Source organism: Zalophus californianus, chromosome 1 (assembly GCF_009762305.2).
Source record: "Zalophus californianus isolate mZalCal1 chromosome 1, mZalCal1.pri.v2, whole genome shotgun sequence".
Classification (NCBI taxonomy): Eukaryota; Metazoa; Chordata; class Mammalia; order Carnivora; family Otariidae; genus Zalophus; species Zalophus californianus.
In genome coordinates this window covers 212,282,951-212,304,171 of record NC_045595.1, presented here as the reverse complement: position 1 = coordinate 212,304,171, position 21,221 = coordinate 212,282,951, and the positions used below count along the sequence as shown (strand labels likewise).

Here is a 21,221-nt window from a genome sequence, read left to right as displayed (position 1 = left end):
CCCAGGGTCATGACCCAGGTGGCTGCCAAGCTAGGCATGCTCCTGACTCCTACCTGCTTCATGAACTTTCCCTGCTGTTTGAAGTTAGACCGCTGTAGGGAGGACCCCCCACACACGTGCAGGCTCGGCATTCATCTCGTGGGGTATGTCAGTCTCATGAGTGAAAGCACGGCACCCTCTGGACCAGTGGGGATTCTGGGTGGCATCCTGAGCCTCCTGGGGCCCCCTCCAGATGAGGCCCCACTATCTCCATCCAGGATCAACTCCATGTGCTCCGGCCTAGGGTTCAAGGCCTTCCTTTTGCAACTGGCCCTTCTAGGCCCATCTCCCATCACCCAGTACTTCAGTTATCCCCGCACACCAGGCCAGTCTGCTGGGGTCTCCCAAACATGCCTTGGCTGGGGCACTCCACCTCAGAGAATGCCCTCTCTGTGATGGCTCCTGCCAGTTATATGGCCCGAGGAGAACAGAGTGACCTTTATAGGGTGATCGGCCATAGCTCAAATCCTAAATCTATCCTTGTTTATCAGATGGCTTGGGGAAACTAACGTATCTCTGTGTGCCTTGGTTTTCTCATCTATAAATTGGGGATAACACCTACCAGGTGCTGCTTGGAAGAGGAAACGAGATGAAGACTAGGGGCCTCTGGCGCTGGGCCGGGTCTCAGTGAGCACAGCCCACCACCCCCCTAAAAGTCTTCTTCCTCCAAGCCACTGGGCCATCTTCATCTGTTTGTTCCTCTTGCCAACTCATTCACCACCTTGAGAGTCAAAGCAGCAGGCCTGGAGGCAACCCGGTCAGATCCCCCTCCCGGCGTTCTCCAGGCTCCCCCGCCGCAGGGACAGGGCTATCCAGCCCCTCACGGCGCCAGGGTTGGGGGTCCGTCGGGGCACAGTGCCCCGCAGGGCGGCAGGGGTCAGACTGCTGTCATTCCTGTTGTTCGCTCTGGCCTCGCGTCCCGCACAGGTGGCTGATCCCCTGGGTATGCAGGAGACTCCGACACAGACACGCGTGTGTGCCAACAGCACGTGTGGCCCCAAGAAGTCAGCTGCAAGGATCATGCGCAGCCACAGGGAGAATTCCTGAGCCAGCCAGAGACCGGGCACTGCCCCTAGACAGACGGACTCGTTCTCTGGACACCCCGGTGCCCATCTTCGGGGCCCACTTCCCAGGAGCTAGTCTGAGTGTGGCTCCTCAGGGTCTGCAGCCGCCGGGCCCGGAGGCTTCGTCTCTGCGCAGGATATCCACCCCCGCCGCCCCCCACCCCCCGCCCCGGGACAACAGAGACCAATGAGGCACCCAGCAGGACAGGGAGAGCAAGGTGGGTTTGAATCTGGCTTCTGTCCATTGAAATGCCTTCAAATGATGTGATCAGAGGCACCACACTCCCCAGGGCCCTCGGCCAGCCCCCACCCCCCACCCCCAGCAGGGCGGCCGGCACCACCAGTCAGCCCTGCGGCAGGCGCCAGTCAGGAGAAAGGCGACCCGCCCGAGCGGGGCTCATCACACCTCCTTCCAAGGCGTCTCCCCTCCTGTGTCCTTCCCACTGTCCCCTGTGGTCCGCGGTCCCTCGGCTTGCAGTCAGAATCCCCCTCCACGTCCCAGACTCGCACATGCCTACCCTCCCTTAGCGGGAGCCCCCCACCATATCTCTCACTGCCCTGTGGTTCCATGCCTTCTGCTTCTTTCTTTCTGGATCTGGGACCGCTTCCGTGATAGGACGGTGGTGACCGCACCATTCTATGCTCCCACATGTACTAACTTATCTGATTCCCACACCACCCTCTATGGGATGTACTTTAATGCCCCCACTTTACAGATGAGAAAACTGAGGCATGGAAAGAGCTAAATAACCTTCTGGGTCTCACAGCCAGCAGATGCGAAGCCAGAACTTAAACCATACAGCCTGGTCCAGAGTCCATCCAACACCACAGCCGGGCGCTCAGCGGGGCCATCCAGGAGGCTCTGACCCCTTTCTTTTCTGGGGATCTGGGCTCATTACACATCCGTCCCCTGCCCCAGCTTCTTCGCAGTGGTACTGACACCCACCCCGCTCTGCTCCCAGTTCCCAGAGCCCTTCCCCTGCATTTCCCCACCTCCCATGACCCCCTGTCCCGGGGAAATTAAACTCCTCGACGGCCATGCTTTATCTTTATTTCCCTTCCCAACACTTCGCAAAAATACTTTGCTTATAACAGATGATTAATAAGAAATTCATTGAATGATGAGTAGATGCTTTATCCCCCATCATGAGAATGGGGGAAAAAATTCAAACATGTCTTCCCCGCAAAATTACTCAGAAGCAAATTCACCAAGAAGCAGAAAAAGTGTTGGCTAGAAATTATTTCTCAAGAGTGTATAACACCTCACATCTCTTACCTTAGACATTCCTGTCTGATTTGCGGTAGAACGGGGTTTTCCTACTGTAGTTTAAAAATCACGGTCAGGTTTACTGTTTTATGATCCCTGGCTTTGCCTTTTTTTTTTTTTTTTTTAACTTATCCTAAGCTGGTTACATAAGGCTTTAGGATTGATAGTAGTCAATGATACATCACGTTCTCACTCGGAACAAAATAAACATATGCATAGGAGATATAAATTTGGATGTGGCCAGGATACTGTTTAATCTCAAAAGCTGATTTCTCTTAAACCGAACTCCATCAGCCTGGGCCTTCATTTTCTAGAAGCCTGGCTTCTGTGAATCTTTAAGTTCTTTCCCTGACTTAAAAAGAAACACTCACATATAAATACAAGCATACATGTACATATTACATAGACAAGCACGAATGTCTGCACGGGCCACTGTGTCTCGAAATGGCATCTCTTACTTTCTGTAAGGCAAAATCGTGAAAAAGAAACTGAAAAAGGCTCATGAGACAGTGCATTCCTTTCCATCAGGGAGTTTACGCTGTGCCTGAATATCTTCTCTTCGCCCCGCACCTCGGTGGATGCTTCTTGCACGGAACTGAGGTTACTTTATGAAAGTATTCATTAACAGGTAATTTATTATAGCAGCTTCATTGTTTTGCCAGTATTTGCCAGTGAAAAAGGTCTTGAGAGCCACACATCCTTTGAAAACCTACTTTATATCCACTGATGACCCTTTTTCATCTTAAGAAACTGCCCTGTACATACAGCCCCAGTACAAATCCCCACGTTTACTCCTTTGAAGTGCGGGGATGGCCCAGTCACTCACCTCGAAGCTGACGCCTGCGGCTACAGAGAGCCACTCAGGTGTCGGGGTCACTGGCCAAGGAGCAGCGACCTGCGCGCCCTCACCGCCCGCCTGCTACCTCCCCCACCTGCCCTGGGCTCTCCTGCCGGGACCACCGTTCCTGACCTAACTCCAGGATGCTCCTAGGGAGAAGAGGTGCAGGCACGGTCCCCCCCCGCCACCTCCCGGTGCTTCTGCTTCCCAGTTCCACCAGGACACTCAGCTGTGGAGGTGCACCAGGATGGGTGGAGTCCAGGAACGTGTAGCAACATGCTTGAGTTGCCTGGTTTTCCTCACAGGTTGGCCCACCCGGCCCGGCCACATCCCAGCCCGGAGCTGCTCCATCTTCTCTGCCTCTAGTGAGGCCCCCAGCTGCCTGCCAGCCTCGTGGGCCTCTCCGTGCCTCCCCCACAGCCTTTGCTTCTGCTCTGCCCTCTGCCCTGACCCCTTTCTGAGCCCTGGTTGGCGCTCCTCTGTGTCGGGAATTGAGGCAAGCCACCGCTTAAAAACGAATGGACCCCACTGTCCACAAGAGAGCTCCGGCAGGCAGTAGGGTGAAGCAAACGGGGGGTTCCCCTCCCTGGGTAATCCCTTTATCTGCAGAGACGCCTAAAGTCAGCTGGAGAAGTATGCCACTTTCCAGCTCCCTTCTAATTTTTATGACTTCAAAATGCCAACCCAGTGACTTCTTTATAAATCAAGCTTATTCACAAGCCAATGGAAAGGCTCAAGTTTTCATGTAAATCCCATTTTCTTTGGCTCTTCCATCTATGAGGTTCCCAAAGTCTTCTGATCCTCAAGGTCTGCTCCATCCTACACGCCCTGGCACAAAGCCCAGAGCGTCCAGAATGGACTGGAGCAAGCTCCAGAGGCAGCCCAGGGCACCCAGGTTCAGCAAACACAGCTCCTAGGATGGGTCTGACTTGCATCTGGGGGACAGAGCTGGGCCAGTGACTGGGGGTCCAGGACCTTGCCAAGCACAGGTCTTCTCCTTGGAAGTCACCCCCAGCCAGCAAGAAGGGAAGTGAGGGAGTTCACACTCTGGTTTCTACTCGTACCTCCTGGTGTGACTCTTGCCAAGTCAGCAACCCTCTCTGGACCTCCAGCTCTGCCAGCAAGCTGGGGTTTTCTCTGCCTCCGGGCTTTCTGCGGGCACAGGTGCTTCCCTGGTGGTAAAGGTCACCACCAGCTCTCTGCAAGTTTTTTCCAAACGAGATACTGTTGAGCATCACCTATTTTGTGGCAGGGACATGGATGCCGTCCTAACAGCCCCTGCTCTTCAGCATAGAGGGGAGAAGCCTTGGGGCCTCCCCACTCACGCTCCAACCCTTAGGACCACCTCTGTGCTCCAAGGATGATTTTTACATTCATGAATTACAATCCTGCAATTCAGAATCTACCATCTGTGAGCCGAGGAAGACGCTCAAGTTCCTTGCCAAAAAGGGAGTGGGGATTGCGAAGTAAGACAGCGTCTATGGGGAAGGCAGTGCAAAAGGGAAAAAGTTTTGGAGGACTTCTAGATGCGCCCATTTATTGGCGCAGCAATGACTGTGCCAACCGCCGTGTTTCTTACCGAGTCCCTAGAGCTGGTGCGGAGGATTTGGGAAACGCAACCTTATTCTGATGGAGTATTACTAAATACTGACAGATGGCTCAGGTAGGCTTGTGTTGGAGCCCTGCGCAGGGAGGGGCGAGGAGCAGCTTGGGGCCCAATGGCCCATCCTGTAGACCCACGAACCCCCCCGTGTCCACTCTGGCCTCACTCTCCCACCCATGCCAGTGCCCGGGGTCCTGCAGCAGACCCCTGTCCCTTCACATGGCCTTCTTTCCAGATTTCACAGTGGAACTGACCAGTGTGGGAATCCAACAGCGATAGAGCTCACAACAGCTTTATGTGGGGGTTTGAACAGGCTTGACAAATAAGCAGGAGGAAAACTTGCCTTCTTTCCCGCACAGGTGATATCTCAAACCAGCACACACACACACACACACACACACACACACACACACACACACACACACAGGCGTGTGCGGTATCTAAAATATTCTCTGGATCAGATGAAGATAAAAATATAACATCTACTCTCTTAAATAAGAATAATAAATTTGCTGAGTTTCCCCAGCATCCCAAAGCCTGCTCTCCCTGCAGAGATGCCCTGAAGGACAGGGAGCTTTTAGTCCCCAGTGGAAGGGAGGGGATGGAGAGGCTCCCTCGGGCCACGTGGGGCTCAGACGCCCGGGCCTGGCCCTGTGCTGCACGCCGAGCAGCCCCTGCGCCCTCGTCCCACCCTCCTAAAGCCCTACAGATTTTCAAACCCCCAGTAGAAACACAGGCCTAACATGTCCTCCCTTTTCACGTGACAGCGAGCTCACTGACGGGACAGCAAAGAACGTCCATTTTGCACTAGTTTGCATGAAACCCGGCTGCCCAGCGTCCTGAGAGGCAGTGACTTTTGAAGGTGGGCAAAGGTGTCACAGTGAGTGTAGGGCCACCAGACGGCCAGAGTGGTCCTCCCAGGCCGTTCCGGGCCCCCAGACCCCTGCTCTCTGGCCAATCTACCATGCCCTGTGCTGACAAAGTGACAAAGCGGCTGACTTACCCCCCCCCCCCGCCCACGGCCCCTCTCCACCCCGGGTCACTTGGGGGAGTGAGTGTCGCCCACACCTGTCACAGCTGTGCACACGCCTAGGAGAGTCTGTTCTGACCATGCTGCCTCGTTCTCCCTGGAAACAGGGCTTTAGGGCACACGCGTGAAGGAAGGAAACGTTTTCATGTAGGGAGTTGACGAAGTGGGCCTCGGTGGGTCACTGGATCTGCTTCACACGACCAAGGGCAAAGAGGAGGAGCGTGCGGGTCGGCCAGGCCGGCCTCGATTCCAGCTGGGGTCTCAGTGACCCCCGCAGGAACTCTGAACCTGTCACTTACACGGTTCCGTCATCAGTGACGTGGACACACGGCCCCACATGGTGTTGGGGATGCGGCGAGGCAGGTCATGCCGCCACCCTCCCGTTCTACCCACGCCGGTGCCCTGCAGCCCAAGGTGGCTACACAAGGCTCAACCCTCCCTCTAAGACAAGATCTACAACCCATGACCGCGGCTGTCCCACGCGGCTCCCCTCCCCTCCCCCGTGAGGCCGAGGTGAGGGGCGTGCGAGCTCGTGGCTGTGACGCGTCACCGGGAACCAGCTCTGCTGCTCTTATTTTTAAAGCCTAAGATTTTTACCCCAAACTTAGTTTTAGAATGATAACCAAATGGCTTTGATCCAGCCTATTGATTCTAGGCTACTGTGATTATATTAGTACAGCACATATAAAACCATTCATAAGGATTGTAGCTACTGTTTATTAAACACTACATGTTGGGGGGGGGGGGCACCTGGGTGGCGCAGTCGGTTGAGCATCCAGTTCTTGGTTTCGGCTCAGATCGTGATGTCAGGGTCATGGGATCGAGCCCCATGTCTGCTCCACACACAGCAGGGATTCTGCTTGGGTTTCTGTCTCCCTCCCTCTGCCTCTATACCTACCCCCACTCTTTCTTTCTTCCAAATAAATAAAATCTTAAAAAAAAAAAAACCCACTACATGTTGGGCACAGCACTTCCTATGTATGAAGTCATTTGATTCCATGAGATGGATAATGATGGTGGTGATGACGATGGGCCTTTCACAGGGAGGTGAGGTAACCCATCCAGCTGCCCAGCCCATAGGTGGTAGAGCCGGGCTTCGAACACACACTCCCTTATTCTGGAGCCCACATTCCCAAGCCCAGTCCTCCTCCACAGAGCGCATGTTGCTAGAAGGTGCAGGACCTGCGGTCCTTTTATTAAAAGAAAGAGAGAAGGAGAAAGAAAGAAAGAAGATTCTAACTAAGCCCCATGTATCACTCAGTTCATCTTAACCTCCGCCTTGTTACACATTCACTTATGACTCAAAGGAAGGAATATGCATTTTTTACAAAACTACAACCTGACAGGATTTCACACTTAACTATCTGCAAATGCAAGAACATGATCCACATGCTGGCAATGCAGCCGCCACGCCGAGACCACGGCCTATCACAGCCCATGCCTGAGAGGCTGCCGGCCCCACCACGGCTGCCTGTGCACGAGCAGTTGGCATGACGTCCTTAGTTTGCAGCCATGAAAATCTAGCCACAAGACTAACATGCGCAGCACCTGATATCTCTCTCACCCTCGTAAGGTAACCCACATGAACCTCGCTCCTGAGCGAAATTCTGAAGTGTAATGTTGCTGGGAACATTGTTCCTATGGTGGAAATTTCCATCCTGTCAGGACAGTGTGGATGCCTCTGTGTCAGTAGTCTCAGCGATGCAACCCGCATCAGCCGGCAAGCCGAAAGTGCTCGAAAGACCCCCCAGAAATAATGGAACCTCTGCCTAGCTCATCTACAGAGGCACACAAGCCTTAAATAAGGTATCTGTTCGCATCCCTGAAATGGTGGGGGTCAGTCCTGATAATAACCATGAGCAGGAAGCCCGGATGCCTTAGATAAGGTACAGTACAGAAATTCCCTTGGAGCACAACTCCCAGGATGCTTGTCAACGGTCTTCCTCAGACGGGGCAGACAGCCCAGGGCATCGGGACGTGAGATCGTGGGTCCCGGGTAAGGGAGGGCACTCTGTTTCGGGGACAGAGAACTTCACTGCTCTGAGCCACAAGGGAATGGTAAGGAGAGCTTCCCGTGTGGTTGCTGGGAAGACAAACAGGCTGGTATCATTGCTCTCATTCATGAGTAAGATCCTCAGTGAAGCCAAGAACACAGAAGCCAGCACGTGGGCAAAGTCCGTCCTACAGCGCTGAAATGCGCCCCGCTGTGTGCGGCGCCTGGTGTGGGTGGGCCCTAGCTACTCCCTGCTCCAACCCCCTGAGGCTGGTACTCTCCTCACCCCATTCTGCAGATGCCGGGACTGAGGCCCAACACCACGTGGCTCATAAGGGGAGTGGCCATGATCTAAGAGCAGGCTGCCTGGCCTGGCCCAGAATCCAGACCTACCACCACCCAGTCGCCCACCTGCCCGCCAACCTGCCCCTCCAGGGTGCTGTAAGGTGAGGCCGTGGGCTGGGCTGACCCAAGGAAACCGCAAGCAGCCCCTCCTCCCAGGTGGTCGGCCAGATGTGGCTCACGGGCTGCCACACAGCCAGGGAAGATCCAGGTGTCCCATCTCCTCGAGGCTCCTGCTGTCCTGAGATCTCTTCCAGGAAGAACGTATGCTCCACGGTGACCTAGGCTTTTGTTAGTCCATTCATTCAGTTGGCAGTGAGCGCCCACTGAGCCAGGCCCAGGGCAGGACCGCAGGGATAAGGGCTAACTGACATAGGCCCTATTCGGAAGTGGAGAGAAAGAAAACCACAAAATCGTGTGCTGAGTGCCATGACCATGGGAGGCACAAGCCGCAGAGGGAAGGATGGATGAAGGCAACGCTTCCCCAGCCTGGGGAGGCAAGGCAGGCTCCTGGCAGGGGGCGTGGTGCAGGAAAAGACCACGCAAACTCTGCCTGGCTACCCCTGCAGAGTGGCCTCAGAGAGAAGAGTCTGGAGACAAGACGGAGGGGGCCCAAGGGGAGCCCTTGAGACATACCCAATTCCAAAATCGAGACAGACAGAACATTCCTATGAACAGAGAAAGAGACAAGACGATCGCGATCATTCCTCCTCTCTGAGCCTGATAAAAATGAGAGGCAGGAAAAGTGGGGTGCTTTGGCCCAGAGTGTGCGGCACGTTCATTAACAACCTAAGGGAAGCAGGACCAGACGCAGATTAGGTTAGAAGGCTCACTGCTCACACCATTGAAGACATAACCACTTTCTGGACAAGCTGGTATGTAGCTCTTAGAAACAGGAAACCCGCAAGCTTCCTTTACCCGTACCCTGGGCCCCCCACTTTTCAACCAGACTTTTGTATATGGTATGATCTTATGTTAGCAACATGCATTTTACTGTTCACAGTAATGGAACGTCTCAGTTATCAGAAATGTGCGCTTCCTTCTTTTTGCAAAAACTTTTACCCTCCGTACCAGCAAATCCTCCAGAAGACCTAAGAGGGAATTTATGGTGATGAAACTTACCCACCACCATCTCTGATTTCCTGTATATTCTACCTTCAGCTCAGCGAACCTCAGAGACTTGGGAACTCTGTAGGTCCTTAGGTCGGTTTACAAAAAGGTCAACCCTACAGTCACAAAATCAAATAAGCAACCCAGTAAAACCCAAGACTGTGAGAAAAATCATTAGTCCTTAGTCTCCTTGCATTGGGTCAGGAGCCCAAAGGGTTGAGCAAAGCATATGAGTGAGGGTGTTTAATGTTTCATAGCACACCGAAATGAAGCCCAAATGCGCCGGAGCCGCATGTGTCTGGAGAAAGCCCCGGTCCCCAGGGAAGGTGAAAGACGGCACCCAATTCCACCGGGCCATTCCCAGGTCCAGCTGCAGAAGCTGTGTTTATCATCACGTTTGCGGGTTCATCGAAAATGTGTACTAGATACTCCAGAAAACACACGGTTGAGTTCTGCTGTTACTTCTCCTTGCCCGGCTGACACGCCCAGCATGGAAGTGACTCAGCAGGCGGCAGGCCGGCAGCAGCCTGGCCCTCCGGATTCCAGCCCGCTTACTGGATCCCCCGCTCCGGATTCCTAAGGGGAATTCCAGGATTCCAGAAGCCGCCCTGCTCATTTTTAAAGGCTGACCTGACGGTAGAGAGGGCGCCACGGCTGGGGCCGGTGCTTCCCGCCCAACCTGCTCGGCCCCACCTACAGGTGAGCCTGGAACAAAACGAGACAAGTACTTGGATGGGAGACAAGAACATTTTATAGGGATTCAGAAGTCGGTCGTCTCAAAGGCAGCGACCTGATGGCGCCACCCTCCACTTTAAAGAGAAGTCTGGAAAATTCGTGAACCCTCCCCAGGCCGATGATGAAAGCTTTTGCAAGGACAAGAACGCAGACACTACACAGGACACCCGCCGTTTCCTTGCGGTTGGCCTTTCTCAATGTCTGTGTGCTGTTCCCACTCCGGCCGAGCCTCCCACTTATGCTTAAACGGACATCAAAATAATCATCGAGTGAAGATTCTCTCCATTCATCGGATCCATTTTAGTGACGTCTCCGGAGTCAAATCAGGCTCCTGGGCAGGAGCGCGCGCGGCCCCGGCGCAGGTGTTCGTCGGGCCCCGGCGGAGCACCGGGTCTGCACGCCGGGGGTCCCAGGAGCACCTGGGCGCCGGGCCGGGGAGGCGGAGACCCGGCCGCCCGCAGGGCCGCAGCATCCCACCCGCGCTCGGCCCCTCGGCTCCCCCTAGCAACAGCGCCCCGCGCGCAGCCAATGCCGCCGCGCCGCCCAGGTTACCCGCGAGCGTTGACCGAGAGTAACCCCGGCGCGGGCGGCGGCCTGGGCGGGCGGCGGCCACTGCGCACGCGCGGCGGCGCGGACTTGCCCCGCCCGCATCTGCGGGCGCGCTTGGGGCGGGCTGTGCGCGGCTCTAGCAGCCCTTCAGAATTTAGGGTTCCCAAGGCACGCGAAAGTCCTCCGGGCAGCCTCCCCCAGACCCGCAGCCTGATCTGCATGTGGGAGCAGGTGCGTCCCCCGTACAGCGGGGACTAGCGCGCCCCTCACCCCCCGGGGCAGTAGCCCCGCGGAGTCAGCGTTGACCCAGTACAGCCGGGGAAAGGGGGGGGGGCACTCCGTATTTAAAGCCCGCTGAAGAGCTTCCTCTAGGCTGGCGGCCAGAACCTCACTCTGCGGAGAAGGTGCAGGTGAAAGTGCAGGCCAGAATGAATTCGTTCTATGGTAACAAGCCAGTCTCGCAGCCCTTGGAAGGAACGTGCAGGTGCAGGGCAGGTGGCCCGATACCCCCATCCTGGAGGGTGAGGACAGGCAGAGGTGCTCAGTGCAGGTCCCGCCCCCCCCCCCCGCCAGGTGGCCGGGAGTTCCTACCCAGGCCAGAGAAGGAAACTGCCCCCTCCCCCAGCCTAGCCCACGTAGGAAATCTGGGAACCGCCTCCCCAGGGAGGTAGGGAGGCCCTCTGCGCTGCCTCAGCTGTGACCAGGGCCTGGGGTTGTGTATGTCACAGGCAAAGAACATTTCACACACTTCGTTTGACCAAAGGAGGTGAGTTCTCAGTGGAGCTTGTTGAGAGGCAGGTAGTTACGACTTGAGGTTTAAGCCTGAATCCAAGATCTGCCTCCCTGGAAACCTCTTTTACTCCTGGGTGAGATGTCCGTGCAGATACGCCCCCATGACTCTCCCGCGAGCCCTTTAGGATGCAGCGTGCTAAAGCCAACAGCATGTGCTTAGGGAACAGTTATCTTTTCATTAAAAAATAAATAAATAAATAAGCACTTCTCCTAAAAAAGTGGGAGGGCAGAAATAACAAGTGAGAAATCCCATAAAACTCCTGCTATAAAGATTCAGTTTCAAGACAGGCCACTGAGATATGAAGGTGGGGGACTTTTTGTTGCCTTATGACAATAAAAGAAACAGAAAGACGGCCTCACGTTCTCTTCGTCTGTGAAGCTCCACTCCTCAGTTGAGGGACGGAGAGCACGAGCTCTGCTCACGGCCCTGCCCCCCAGGGATGCCATTGTGATGCCCACGCCCAAAGGGGGACTCGAGCCTCCTTTCCTCTAGGGGCCACATGCTTCTGTGTCTTCCTTCTCAGGTGGCCCTGGGTCTTGATGCATGCGATTATTGTTTTGTACTTGGTTAGGCTTTTCTCTTCCTAATTTGTGACCTTATTTCAAGACCAAGATGATAAGTGTTTTTGCAAAGTTCCAAAAAGCGGAACTGGGATCAACAGATGAACTCAAATTCAGTTTCAGCTCCACAGACAGAAGCTTTTTCTAAGAATCACCATGTGCAAGCAAGGACCTGGCTGCGCGGGGAGATGGCAAGCGCCCAGACCGAGGCCGGCCGCCCGTTGGTGGGGAAGCAGCAAGAAGAGTTGCTCCACCGGGGGGAGGTCAGACTAAGGGAGCTTTGAGGCCCCTGTGGGCCTCCAAGATTTGGACTCTAAATATAGGTCTCAGTTGGACATAACAAGAGTCTTGAAGTCACTCTGTCATGTCTTCATGTTGACACAGAATGCCGCTCATAGAGCGGGCCGCAGGTGGCTGACAACACAGCTGAAGAGTAAGAAGTGAAGCTAATGGCTGGGGTCAGACTGGCTCCTGCAGGCACACCAGCCTCCACCCTTAACCCTGAAAACTCCTCTTGGTGCCTTTTCTCATATTATCAGCCAAACACTCAGTATTAGATAGATTTCATTTGAAGGTAAGCTTTCCTACAAAGGTTTTGGAAGCTGGTCAGCACGGATTTGATAGAGAATGCACCTCCTTTCTACAAACCCCTGGATGGGACGGGTCAGATTTACCCTGACCACGTGGTTACCTTTGTTCCTTAAATAAGTAAATCTGTTGATTCCAGAACTGAACTCAAAAAGAGCAGGTGTATGCTTACTAAACATTTCTTTCTGCCAATTTATAAACAACAGAAATGGTTTCATGTTCGGCAAAATGTCACCTTGGGTTATTTCTTTGCCTCTGAAGATTAGGTTCTGGTTTATAACAGAGGACTTGAGCTCCAGAACGTGCAGTTCTCACGATATGAACATATCTGGGGTGTTAAAGGAGGGTAGGAGGGCACCCACCTGGCAGGTGAAAAATGAGCGTGGCAAGAATGTCTTCAAAAAGTGAGACAGTGACGCTAGCGCCCCACTGAACAGAGCACAGCCCTGCGAAGTCTCCCCGAGGATACCGGATGGCTCAAGAACAAGCAAACTCTCCGGGAAAATGGCAAAAGGCAAGTGTGCCCGAATAGAGAAGATGCAGATGGGAAGGTGACAGGGTGGCCAGCCATGGAAGTGGAGGAGAAAAGGAAACCTCAAGGCCAATGTTGGCTGGGCCACTGAAGCCAGGTCTGCAGGGGCCATCCGCCTGACGGTGCCACACCTTTGCCTTGTGCACCTGATGGCAGGTCCCAGCTGGGGATGGTTGGGCTTCCATGCAGGGTATCGAGAAGGGGAGCATCGAGACTCTTGGATGTTAACATTCTCCTTGTAAACTAGCAACCCCTCTGGTATTGATCGTGGTCACTATGCGTTCCCCTCTTGTGATTCTGTTGGAGAGCCGGCCCATCCTCAACATGTTTTCAAAGCCTCTTTCAAAGCCTAGGAAGCAGAAGATCAAAACTGTTCTAGAAGACCTCATCACCATAGGGCCTGAGTGGGTGGCCTGCCTGCCTGCCCCAGGGAGCTACCAAGTACTGAGGACCTAAGAAGTGGCCCCAGAGGGGAAGGGAGGAGCGTTCCAGCGTCTGGGCTCTCCACGGCAACATAGGGCCATTGGGCTTCCTTTGTAAAAGCCCCAGCCTCAAGCAAGGAGCCCTTGTGAGCAAGGTATAGTCTCACCAACACTGTACTGGAAGACTAGCTACCGCCTCAAATAAACACAAAGGCAAAGTATTCGAAACAATCTTCTTTTGTACCCCAAAGAAAATCCACCTTAGCGTGATGGTCCCCAAGAAGCACAAAAGCCGTTCATTCATACTGTGGAATATATAAGCCCCCTTGAGCCTGAGCAGCCCCAGCCCTCTGCAAACCTACAGCTGCCATGGGCTCCCCACGGTCCTCCTCTTGCGGCCTTCGCTCCCCATCCCTGCCCCTGTGGGCTGCATCGAGCCAGCCCAGCGCTTGGTTGGGATCCAGTCTTCCCTTAATGGAATTCCTGAAAGGGATTTATTAGTGGCACATTCCACTCATTTTAGCCAGGCTGTCATGGCAGGCCCTGGGAGGTAGCTTTGGAAATTAAGAGAAAGCAAACTTTAATTTGAGAAACGCATTTTTTTAAAGCTTAGATGCAAACCAGGACCGATAATCCGATGTGGATCCGCCCAGAATGTCTTAACTGCTTCCTGGTAATTTAGTGCGGCCAAGGCTGGGAGGTAGGGTTTCAGAGTAAGCCCGTGCTATTCCATTCCATAAGAATCACCATGCTGAGACAAGTGCCAGGCTCAGGAGTGGTAAAGAAAACTCTCTAAAGCCCCAGATAGGATTCCTTTCCTTCTCAACCTGAACTTTGTCACCAGGTAATCATGGGAGGTGTATTTAATTTCTAAGAATCATGTCACCTGTCTGTGTGAAAGCATGCCATACGCATCAGCTCACCTCCCTGGCGAGGGGACTGGAGGGCGAGAGCTTCTCCAAAGGCTCAGGGGATTCTTTCTGGGTCCTTATGAATGGCGAAGGGGACTAACGTCCCCACAGATCGGTTAAAAAGGGAAATCTGTCAGCATTAACGGTCAAGGCAGTGCCTAACGGCTTCATCAAATGGGGCGTAACACCCCCAGGCCACAGTGGTCCGAGGTGTGCCGCCTTGGGGCCAGGGGCTTACCAGGTGTCTCGTTGGGTCTTGGCCCCAAATTGTACCGACCCGCTTTTCAATTGCCATGTTCTGTGCTCCTGGGACCTGGGCCCTGCCTCTGAACCTCATGTATCCCATGCGGAGAGAGGGCAGAATTGGCCCCTGAGCCAAGCGGCCTCACCAACTGCTTTAACTATCCAGATGGAAACTACTCGGGTCTCCTTGGGGAGCAGCGTTATCCAGTACGCCAAGTATTCTTCTTGTTCGTTGTGATGGGTCCCATCCTGACGAGAGCGCTGTGTGAACCAGCTCTGAAAGCCTGGAAGTGCTGTTTAAGTGTAAAATGTGGTCACGGCGTGTTCACCGGAGAATTTCATGATGTGGATTCTGTTCTTAATCAGGGGTCCCAAATATCCCCAACACTGTGTCTTTACAGGAACGGAAGCCGCTTTCAAAGTGAGTCACACTGAGGGTGACTGAGGGCCTCTGTCCCGACACATCCCTGACACAGTGGCTAGTGTGACCGGGCCAAAGTCCACTCTCTTCCAGGTCATTTGTCCTGTCAGCTTGTGCTACATGAGTGCACTCCTTGGGGGAAAGTAATTACTGCATCAGAAGCCGGTGAAATTATCCTTGGAGTGCACTCTGTTCTCGGGAGAACACTTTCTTTCACAATTATGTTCTCTGCTAGGAATCTATTATATGATCTAGCTTTTCCTCCAAAGACATCATTAATCATATGGTGAAAACGTTACTACAATTGAAAATGTAGAGATGTTTGTTAAACTCCGTATTCAATGCTTGGCAATCGTCCCACTCGAGGGTTTTCAAGAACCGGCGCCTGACATCTTACCAACGATGTCACAGATTCACCTGCCACCTTTTTGCCAAGCATTAGGACACTCTCTTTCTTTAAAGTGATCGTGTAGGAGTTTAAAATATAACTCCGTTCGCATCGCCAAGCTTTGCTGCAGCGTTCTGTGTCGAGCCGGGCCCCAGCGCCTGGTTCTGGGAGAAGCCGTGGGAGAAAGAGCCTGCCCTGGGATGTACGGAGTGGCCCAGGGTCTTTGTGATGGAAAGAGATCTGGAGCAGGAGTTGGACCGCGGGTCCAGCCTTGGCTCTGACCGTGCACCATCACCGCGGCTCTCTGGAGCTGGGCCCTCCAGGAACTCACGTCCCGGAAATGCCAGGACATGCAGGCCGTGTGATCACCACAGGGAGTTCAACACAGAAAGCTGAATTCTCAACGATTAAAAAACCCCACAGGGGCGCCTGGGTGGTGCAGTCGGTTAAGTCTGACTTGGTTTCAGCTCAGGTCATGACCTCAGGGTCGTGAGATTGAGCCCCACGTTGGGCTCCACACTCAGCACAGAGTCTGCTTGAGATTCTCTCCCTTCCCCCACTGCCGCTCTCTCCCTTCCTCTCTCTAAAAGAAATAAACCTTAAAAAAAAAAAAAAAAGTCAGCAAAACTAATATGGCGAGAGAGGTAAGGGAAAGAGCCCCTGTCCCGAAGGTGGCCACACGTGGCCTCACACAGAGGTGGTGCCAGATTCACAATGGCCACAGTGAGAAACCGGGATGCGCAGAGTGGCTGGGTGTGACTTCTCAGCTTAACCGAATCATGGCTGGGGGCTGAGGCAGTTGCCAGCAATCAGAGGAACAAAAGCAGGAAAGGCAGGATCCCACACTGAGGGCAAAGGAGCGGGACCCCAGCAAGGAGGGGTCTCGCCAAGGAGGGTGTGGTGAACCGGGTGGGAAAGGCAGATGCACGGGTACCGGCCCAGGGACTTCCCTGGGGCAGCCCCGATGCCGGGTTCCAGGTTTCATGCCTACTTTTGTGATTTGTCCGGGGGGCCTCTTAGTTGGGGAGGTACAGTCCCCACGCCCCGAGCCTACTGGATGTAGCGCTCAAGAGCCTGACGGTAATGACGCAGTGAGCATGAGCTGCATCAGCAGCTACCTTCCCTCGTTCTGGAAACTCTGGCCCTGCCTGCAGCTTGCAGCCTAACGCGGCAGCCAAGCCGCCAAGCCGCCGTGGGCAGCAAGCCTCTAGGGGCGGCGCTGCTTCCCTGAGGCCCTGCATCAGGCGAGGCATGGGCACCCAGGCGGGCCGCAAAGTTAGCAACGGCCTGGCTGACGAGCTCGGGGTCATGGGCAAGGCCCTCCACCACTAGTTTCCTTTCCTGAGAAGCATTTCCCACCTTAAATTTATGGGGAGTGGAAAGCCATCTAAATTCTGAATTGCAGGGTACCTAGAACAAAGGAAATGATGGGGCGCCCAGCGGGGGCAGGGCTGGGGGAGCAAAGCGGAAACAGGTGCTGCTGAGGGGGGCAGGGAAGGAAGCCAGACAGAGGTATCAGGCCCCACTGGTTCAGAAGCCAGCAACCGGGACACACCAGGCCGATCATGCCCATTTCCCCTCTGGCCCTAACCATCTGTGACTCACCGGCACGTCCCGTGGGGCCCACTTCCTGCTCCTCCCCTCCTGAGCCCACACAGGTTACTGTAGGGCAAGTGTCTGTCTGGAGGCCACCTGGGTGGAGCTTCCAAGGGGGCTACTGGGAATGGGCAGGGGTGGCCCCTCCCTCACTAATGAAGAGGCCGTCACCACTGGCTAACTTGGACAATTAGCGGGACCAGCTCTAACACGTAGAGTATGGGATTCACAAGCCCCTTACCTAATAGGAAATGCTGTTCTCCACTTGCAAACCATGAACGCTTGCTGTATTAGATGTCAAAACGAGATTCTGCCTCCGTTTTCCAGTGTTTGCATGCCTGGTCTGCGTGGCACCTTCACTGTCCAGGACACCCATCCAAGCCTCACGACCATTTCCGCGGCCACACGTAACAGACGTGCTGGAATCGACCTCTGCCTCTCGAAGGCCTGCCACAGTTTGTCCTTCTAGACCAACCGAGCCAAAACAACAAGGTCCTCCTGGTGGCTCAGCAAGTTTTTCCCCAAGGTTTTTCTTTCACGGTGAGAAGGAAAAGGCTATAAGCCTGTGTTGAAACTTCAATGGGCTCACACAAACGGGCCCAACCCTGAGCCTGCCACGGGCTTTCTTTCTTTACAACACTGGCTGGCAAACTCTGACAATGTAAGTATCAGATGGCAGCATACAGCCGGCCACTGATAAAGCTCAGGATGTGTTCCTACTTGTACAAACAGACATAAAGTCATCTGGTAACTAACGTGGCGAGCAGGTCCCAGGGGCCGGTCCATCAAGAGTCCAGCACCATGGTCACAAGGAAGCCCAGAGCGTCCATGCCAACAACCTCAACAGCTTAGCTTCAAGGGAGTAGGAGAACAAAATGAAGGTAATAGCGGGAAAAGACAGGATCATGAAATCTAAAAAAGTCTTGGTGGGTCTGCCTTGAAAAGAAGGAAGGTCTGACTCTGGATTTCAGTTGAGAGTCCTAACATACAATAGGCCAGCGGTACCCGGCTCACTGTCCTTGTTCCAGATTCCTCACAGATGTCCCCGTAGTTGTAAAGGCTCATGAGAAGCCACAGGCTGTTGTTCCTGGGGGACGTGGGACATGCCGTCTCCCAACTGCCCCCCACCCGCCTGAAAGGGGGGTGCAGGATGGGCACATAGGTCAGGCTGGAAAAAAACAAAACAAAGCAAAACACCAACCCAGGGAAGCATTAACTCTACACACTTTGGAAATCTCGAGCTAGCACAGGAACATCCAGGTGGCTAAAAAAACTCCAAATACCGGCATCGGTCACCAAATCCCGTGAACACGCAGCAAACGGTGGCAAACTCCAGAGCCTCCCAGTCCCATCCTCTCTCTCTTGTATTTTCATTTCCGTGGCTCATTTGACAACAGTCTATTTATAGCCCATCGGCACCACCCATAATGTAGACGATCGGCAGCCGGAGAGGCCGCTCTAGGTCACCGGCTACTTTGGACTTCAAACTTGGGAGAAGCACCTCCCTTCCTTTGCCCTCCGGAACAGTAAGAAATCGTGTCCTCTTGAAAGACCAACGTGAGGGGCATCCGGCGAAGAGGGCCGAGCCCGCGCTGGCAGCCAGCACAGGCGGATGCTGGCCGGCCTTCGTGACAGTCCCTGTCTTCCTACCACGACTGAAGAGCCACCATCAATCTGGGGTCCTCTCATCCAGCCTGTTCGCGTTAGAGGTGAGGACCAGTCGGGCACAGAGCCAGTCAAGAAATTGGCCGCAGTGGCAGCGACGAGACTGGGCAGACCCCCGACTTCCAGCCCCCCAACTGTCCCAGCCCACCGGCCGCCTCCCCCCATAGGCGCCGCCCGCCCCCAGCACACACAGCAGCCCTCCCTACCTTTCTTCCTCCACCAGGGTCCTTCCGGGACTGAGTAGGAGAGGTCCTTGAACTCGATGTTCACGGCTGCCCTGCGCGGCAGGGAAGAAAAGCGTTGGGCTTCCGTGAGGTTGTTGTCCACCTTTTTCAGATGTCCGTTCAGCAGGTCCGTCTCGGAGGCTTCCGTGTGGCCGGAGACCACCTCATCCACCGAGACGCACACGGACTTGGGCTCTGTCATGGCTGTGGAGTAACTGCTGGTATTCTAGAAAAACGGGGAGGAAGCAGAGGAAGCACCAAGAGAGGTTAGGAGCTCCGCGAAGGGAAGGGCACCAGGGACCCAGCCATGAGGCTCGTGGTCATCGACTATCCGCCACGTGCTTACCCGGAGGGATTTGTCATCTCTAGCCATCGCTGCTGCTTCTATTAAAAAATATATATATGTGCCTAAGGTAGAATATTAGACTAATCTACCGAAGTCTCACTGTGGAGTCATCAAATCGACTCACAAAACTATAATAAACCCCTTGCTTGTCTCGAAGGGTCAAACACCGGCCACCATAAAAAATTAACTATTTACAGTGAGAACGCTCATTCAGAGACCCAGTAAAGATGCACGGGGGTCCCTAGGAAATGCGTAACTGAAAGAGTTTTACTTAAAATGAGCTCTTTTCGTGCCTTCCTGTGGAAGCTCATAAACATTTCCCAAGAGGCATGACTCCACTCAAACTGCTGGGGTTTGTGGGAATCGGCCTTGTGCCTTCCTTGCAAATTTTCCAACTCACTTCCAACCCTGCCTCTCACTGTCTCTTCCTAATAGCGCTGGAAAGTTGGAAAGGTTGATTTTTTTCTCTCTCTCTCTGTTATACACACGAGGAAATGGAGACACAGGCGCTTTCTGGAGCTCGTTCTGAGCCCTACAATCAGGTGAGGGGCAGAATTGATCCCCAAATTGAGTCACCAAAAAAGGAGGTGTCCCTCCCACCCGAACACCAGAGGACCTGATATTTTGTAGCGACGTTGGCTTTTGGAAGCTTCCACTGGGAGTCAACCGAACTGTTACAGATATGCCAAGAACCAAAAGTATTTATGCAAAGTAAGGAATATCCTTATCTAATGGCTTGGCAACGCTGAGCGGATCGATGTGCCTCAGGTACCTCCAAAGCACAGAAGAACCCTGGGGTGGACAAAGATTATGCTGCACTTTTCCTGGCTGTCTCTCGAATCCAAAGAGAACATTCCCCAGTGCCGAAAGTGTGGGCCTTTGGCACCTCTCCTCCATAGGGTTGAGGACCATCTGCCTGATTGGGAGAGCCCATCGATAACCCTCTCTGATGATCCAGGCCCTTCTGCCTGCCATAGGACTGCAGACACACTGCTCTTCCCCCACTAAAGCGCCCTCGTTAGGGTCCATGACTATACCGTTGAAGACCTGGCATTATTTCTTTTATTTGTTTTTTTAAGATTTTATTTATTTACTTGACAGAGAGAGACACACAGAGAGAGGGAACACAAGCAGGGGCAGTGGGAGAGGGAGAAGCAGGCTTCCCGCCGAGCAGGGAGCCCGATGCGGGGCTCGATCCCAGGGCCCCGGGATCATGACCTGAGCCAAAGGCAGACGCTTAACAACTGAGCCACCCAGGCGCCCCGACCTGGCATTATTTATAACATCGTGGTATTGAAAGGCTCAAAAATCGGGGCGCCTGGGTGGCTCAGTCGGTTAAGCGGCTGCCTTCGGCTCAGGTCATAATCCTGGGGTCCTGGGATCCAGCCCCACATCCGGCTCCCTGCTTGGCGGAGAGCCTGCTTCTCCCTCTCCCTCTGCCTACTTGTGCTCTCTATCTCTCCGTCAAATAAATAAATAAGATCTTAAAAAAGAAAAGACAAGAAAAGAAAGGCTCAAAAATCTTGGAGGGCTGGGGCGCCTGGGTGGCTCAGCCGGACTCTTGATTTCAGCTCAGGTTCTGGTCTCAGGGTCGTGAGATGGAACCCCACATCGGGCTCCTCGCTCAGCGGGGAGTCTGCTTGAGATTCTCTCTCTCCCTCTGCCTCCACCCCTCCCCCCTCTCTAAAACAATAAATAAATACATCTTTTAAAAAAAATCTTGGAGGGCCTGAGGGTTGCGAATATTTAGACGCACACGTAGGGCCAGGGGAGATGTGGGCACAAGGATTTCTGGTTCTCGTCATGTTTGAAAATGTTGCTTTGCTCTTTAAGTAAAAGACATACACACACAGCCCTCCCAGGCATCTCCTACCTCTGAGAAGCTTAACCAAATCAAAACTTAGCTCACGGACTATAACATTCTGTGGATAAAAATTAAAGTGCAAAGTAAAACTGAGAAAA

General features: G+C 53.8%; 1 protein-coding gene across 5 annotated transcripts in view; it reads right to left on the bottom strand.

The window, feature by feature from the left end:
- The window catches only part of ABCG1 (ATP binding cassette subfamily G member 1), a 69,424-nt gene that overhangs the window by 28,961 nt on the left and 19,242 nt on the right, over positions 1-21,221 (bottom strand). For 3 of the 5 annotated variants that reach the window (XM_027584790.2, XM_027584788.2, XM_027584789.2), the window contains one exon: positions 18,896-19,139. In XM_027584790.2, the coding sequence (XP_027440591.1) occupies positions 18,896-19,139 (244 nt within the window). Of the gene's footprint in view, positions 1-17,265; positions 18,719-18,895; positions 19,140-21,221 lie in introns of those variants that run through there. The other 2 variants (XM_027584792.2, XM_027584791.2) reach the window with 2 other exon arrangements.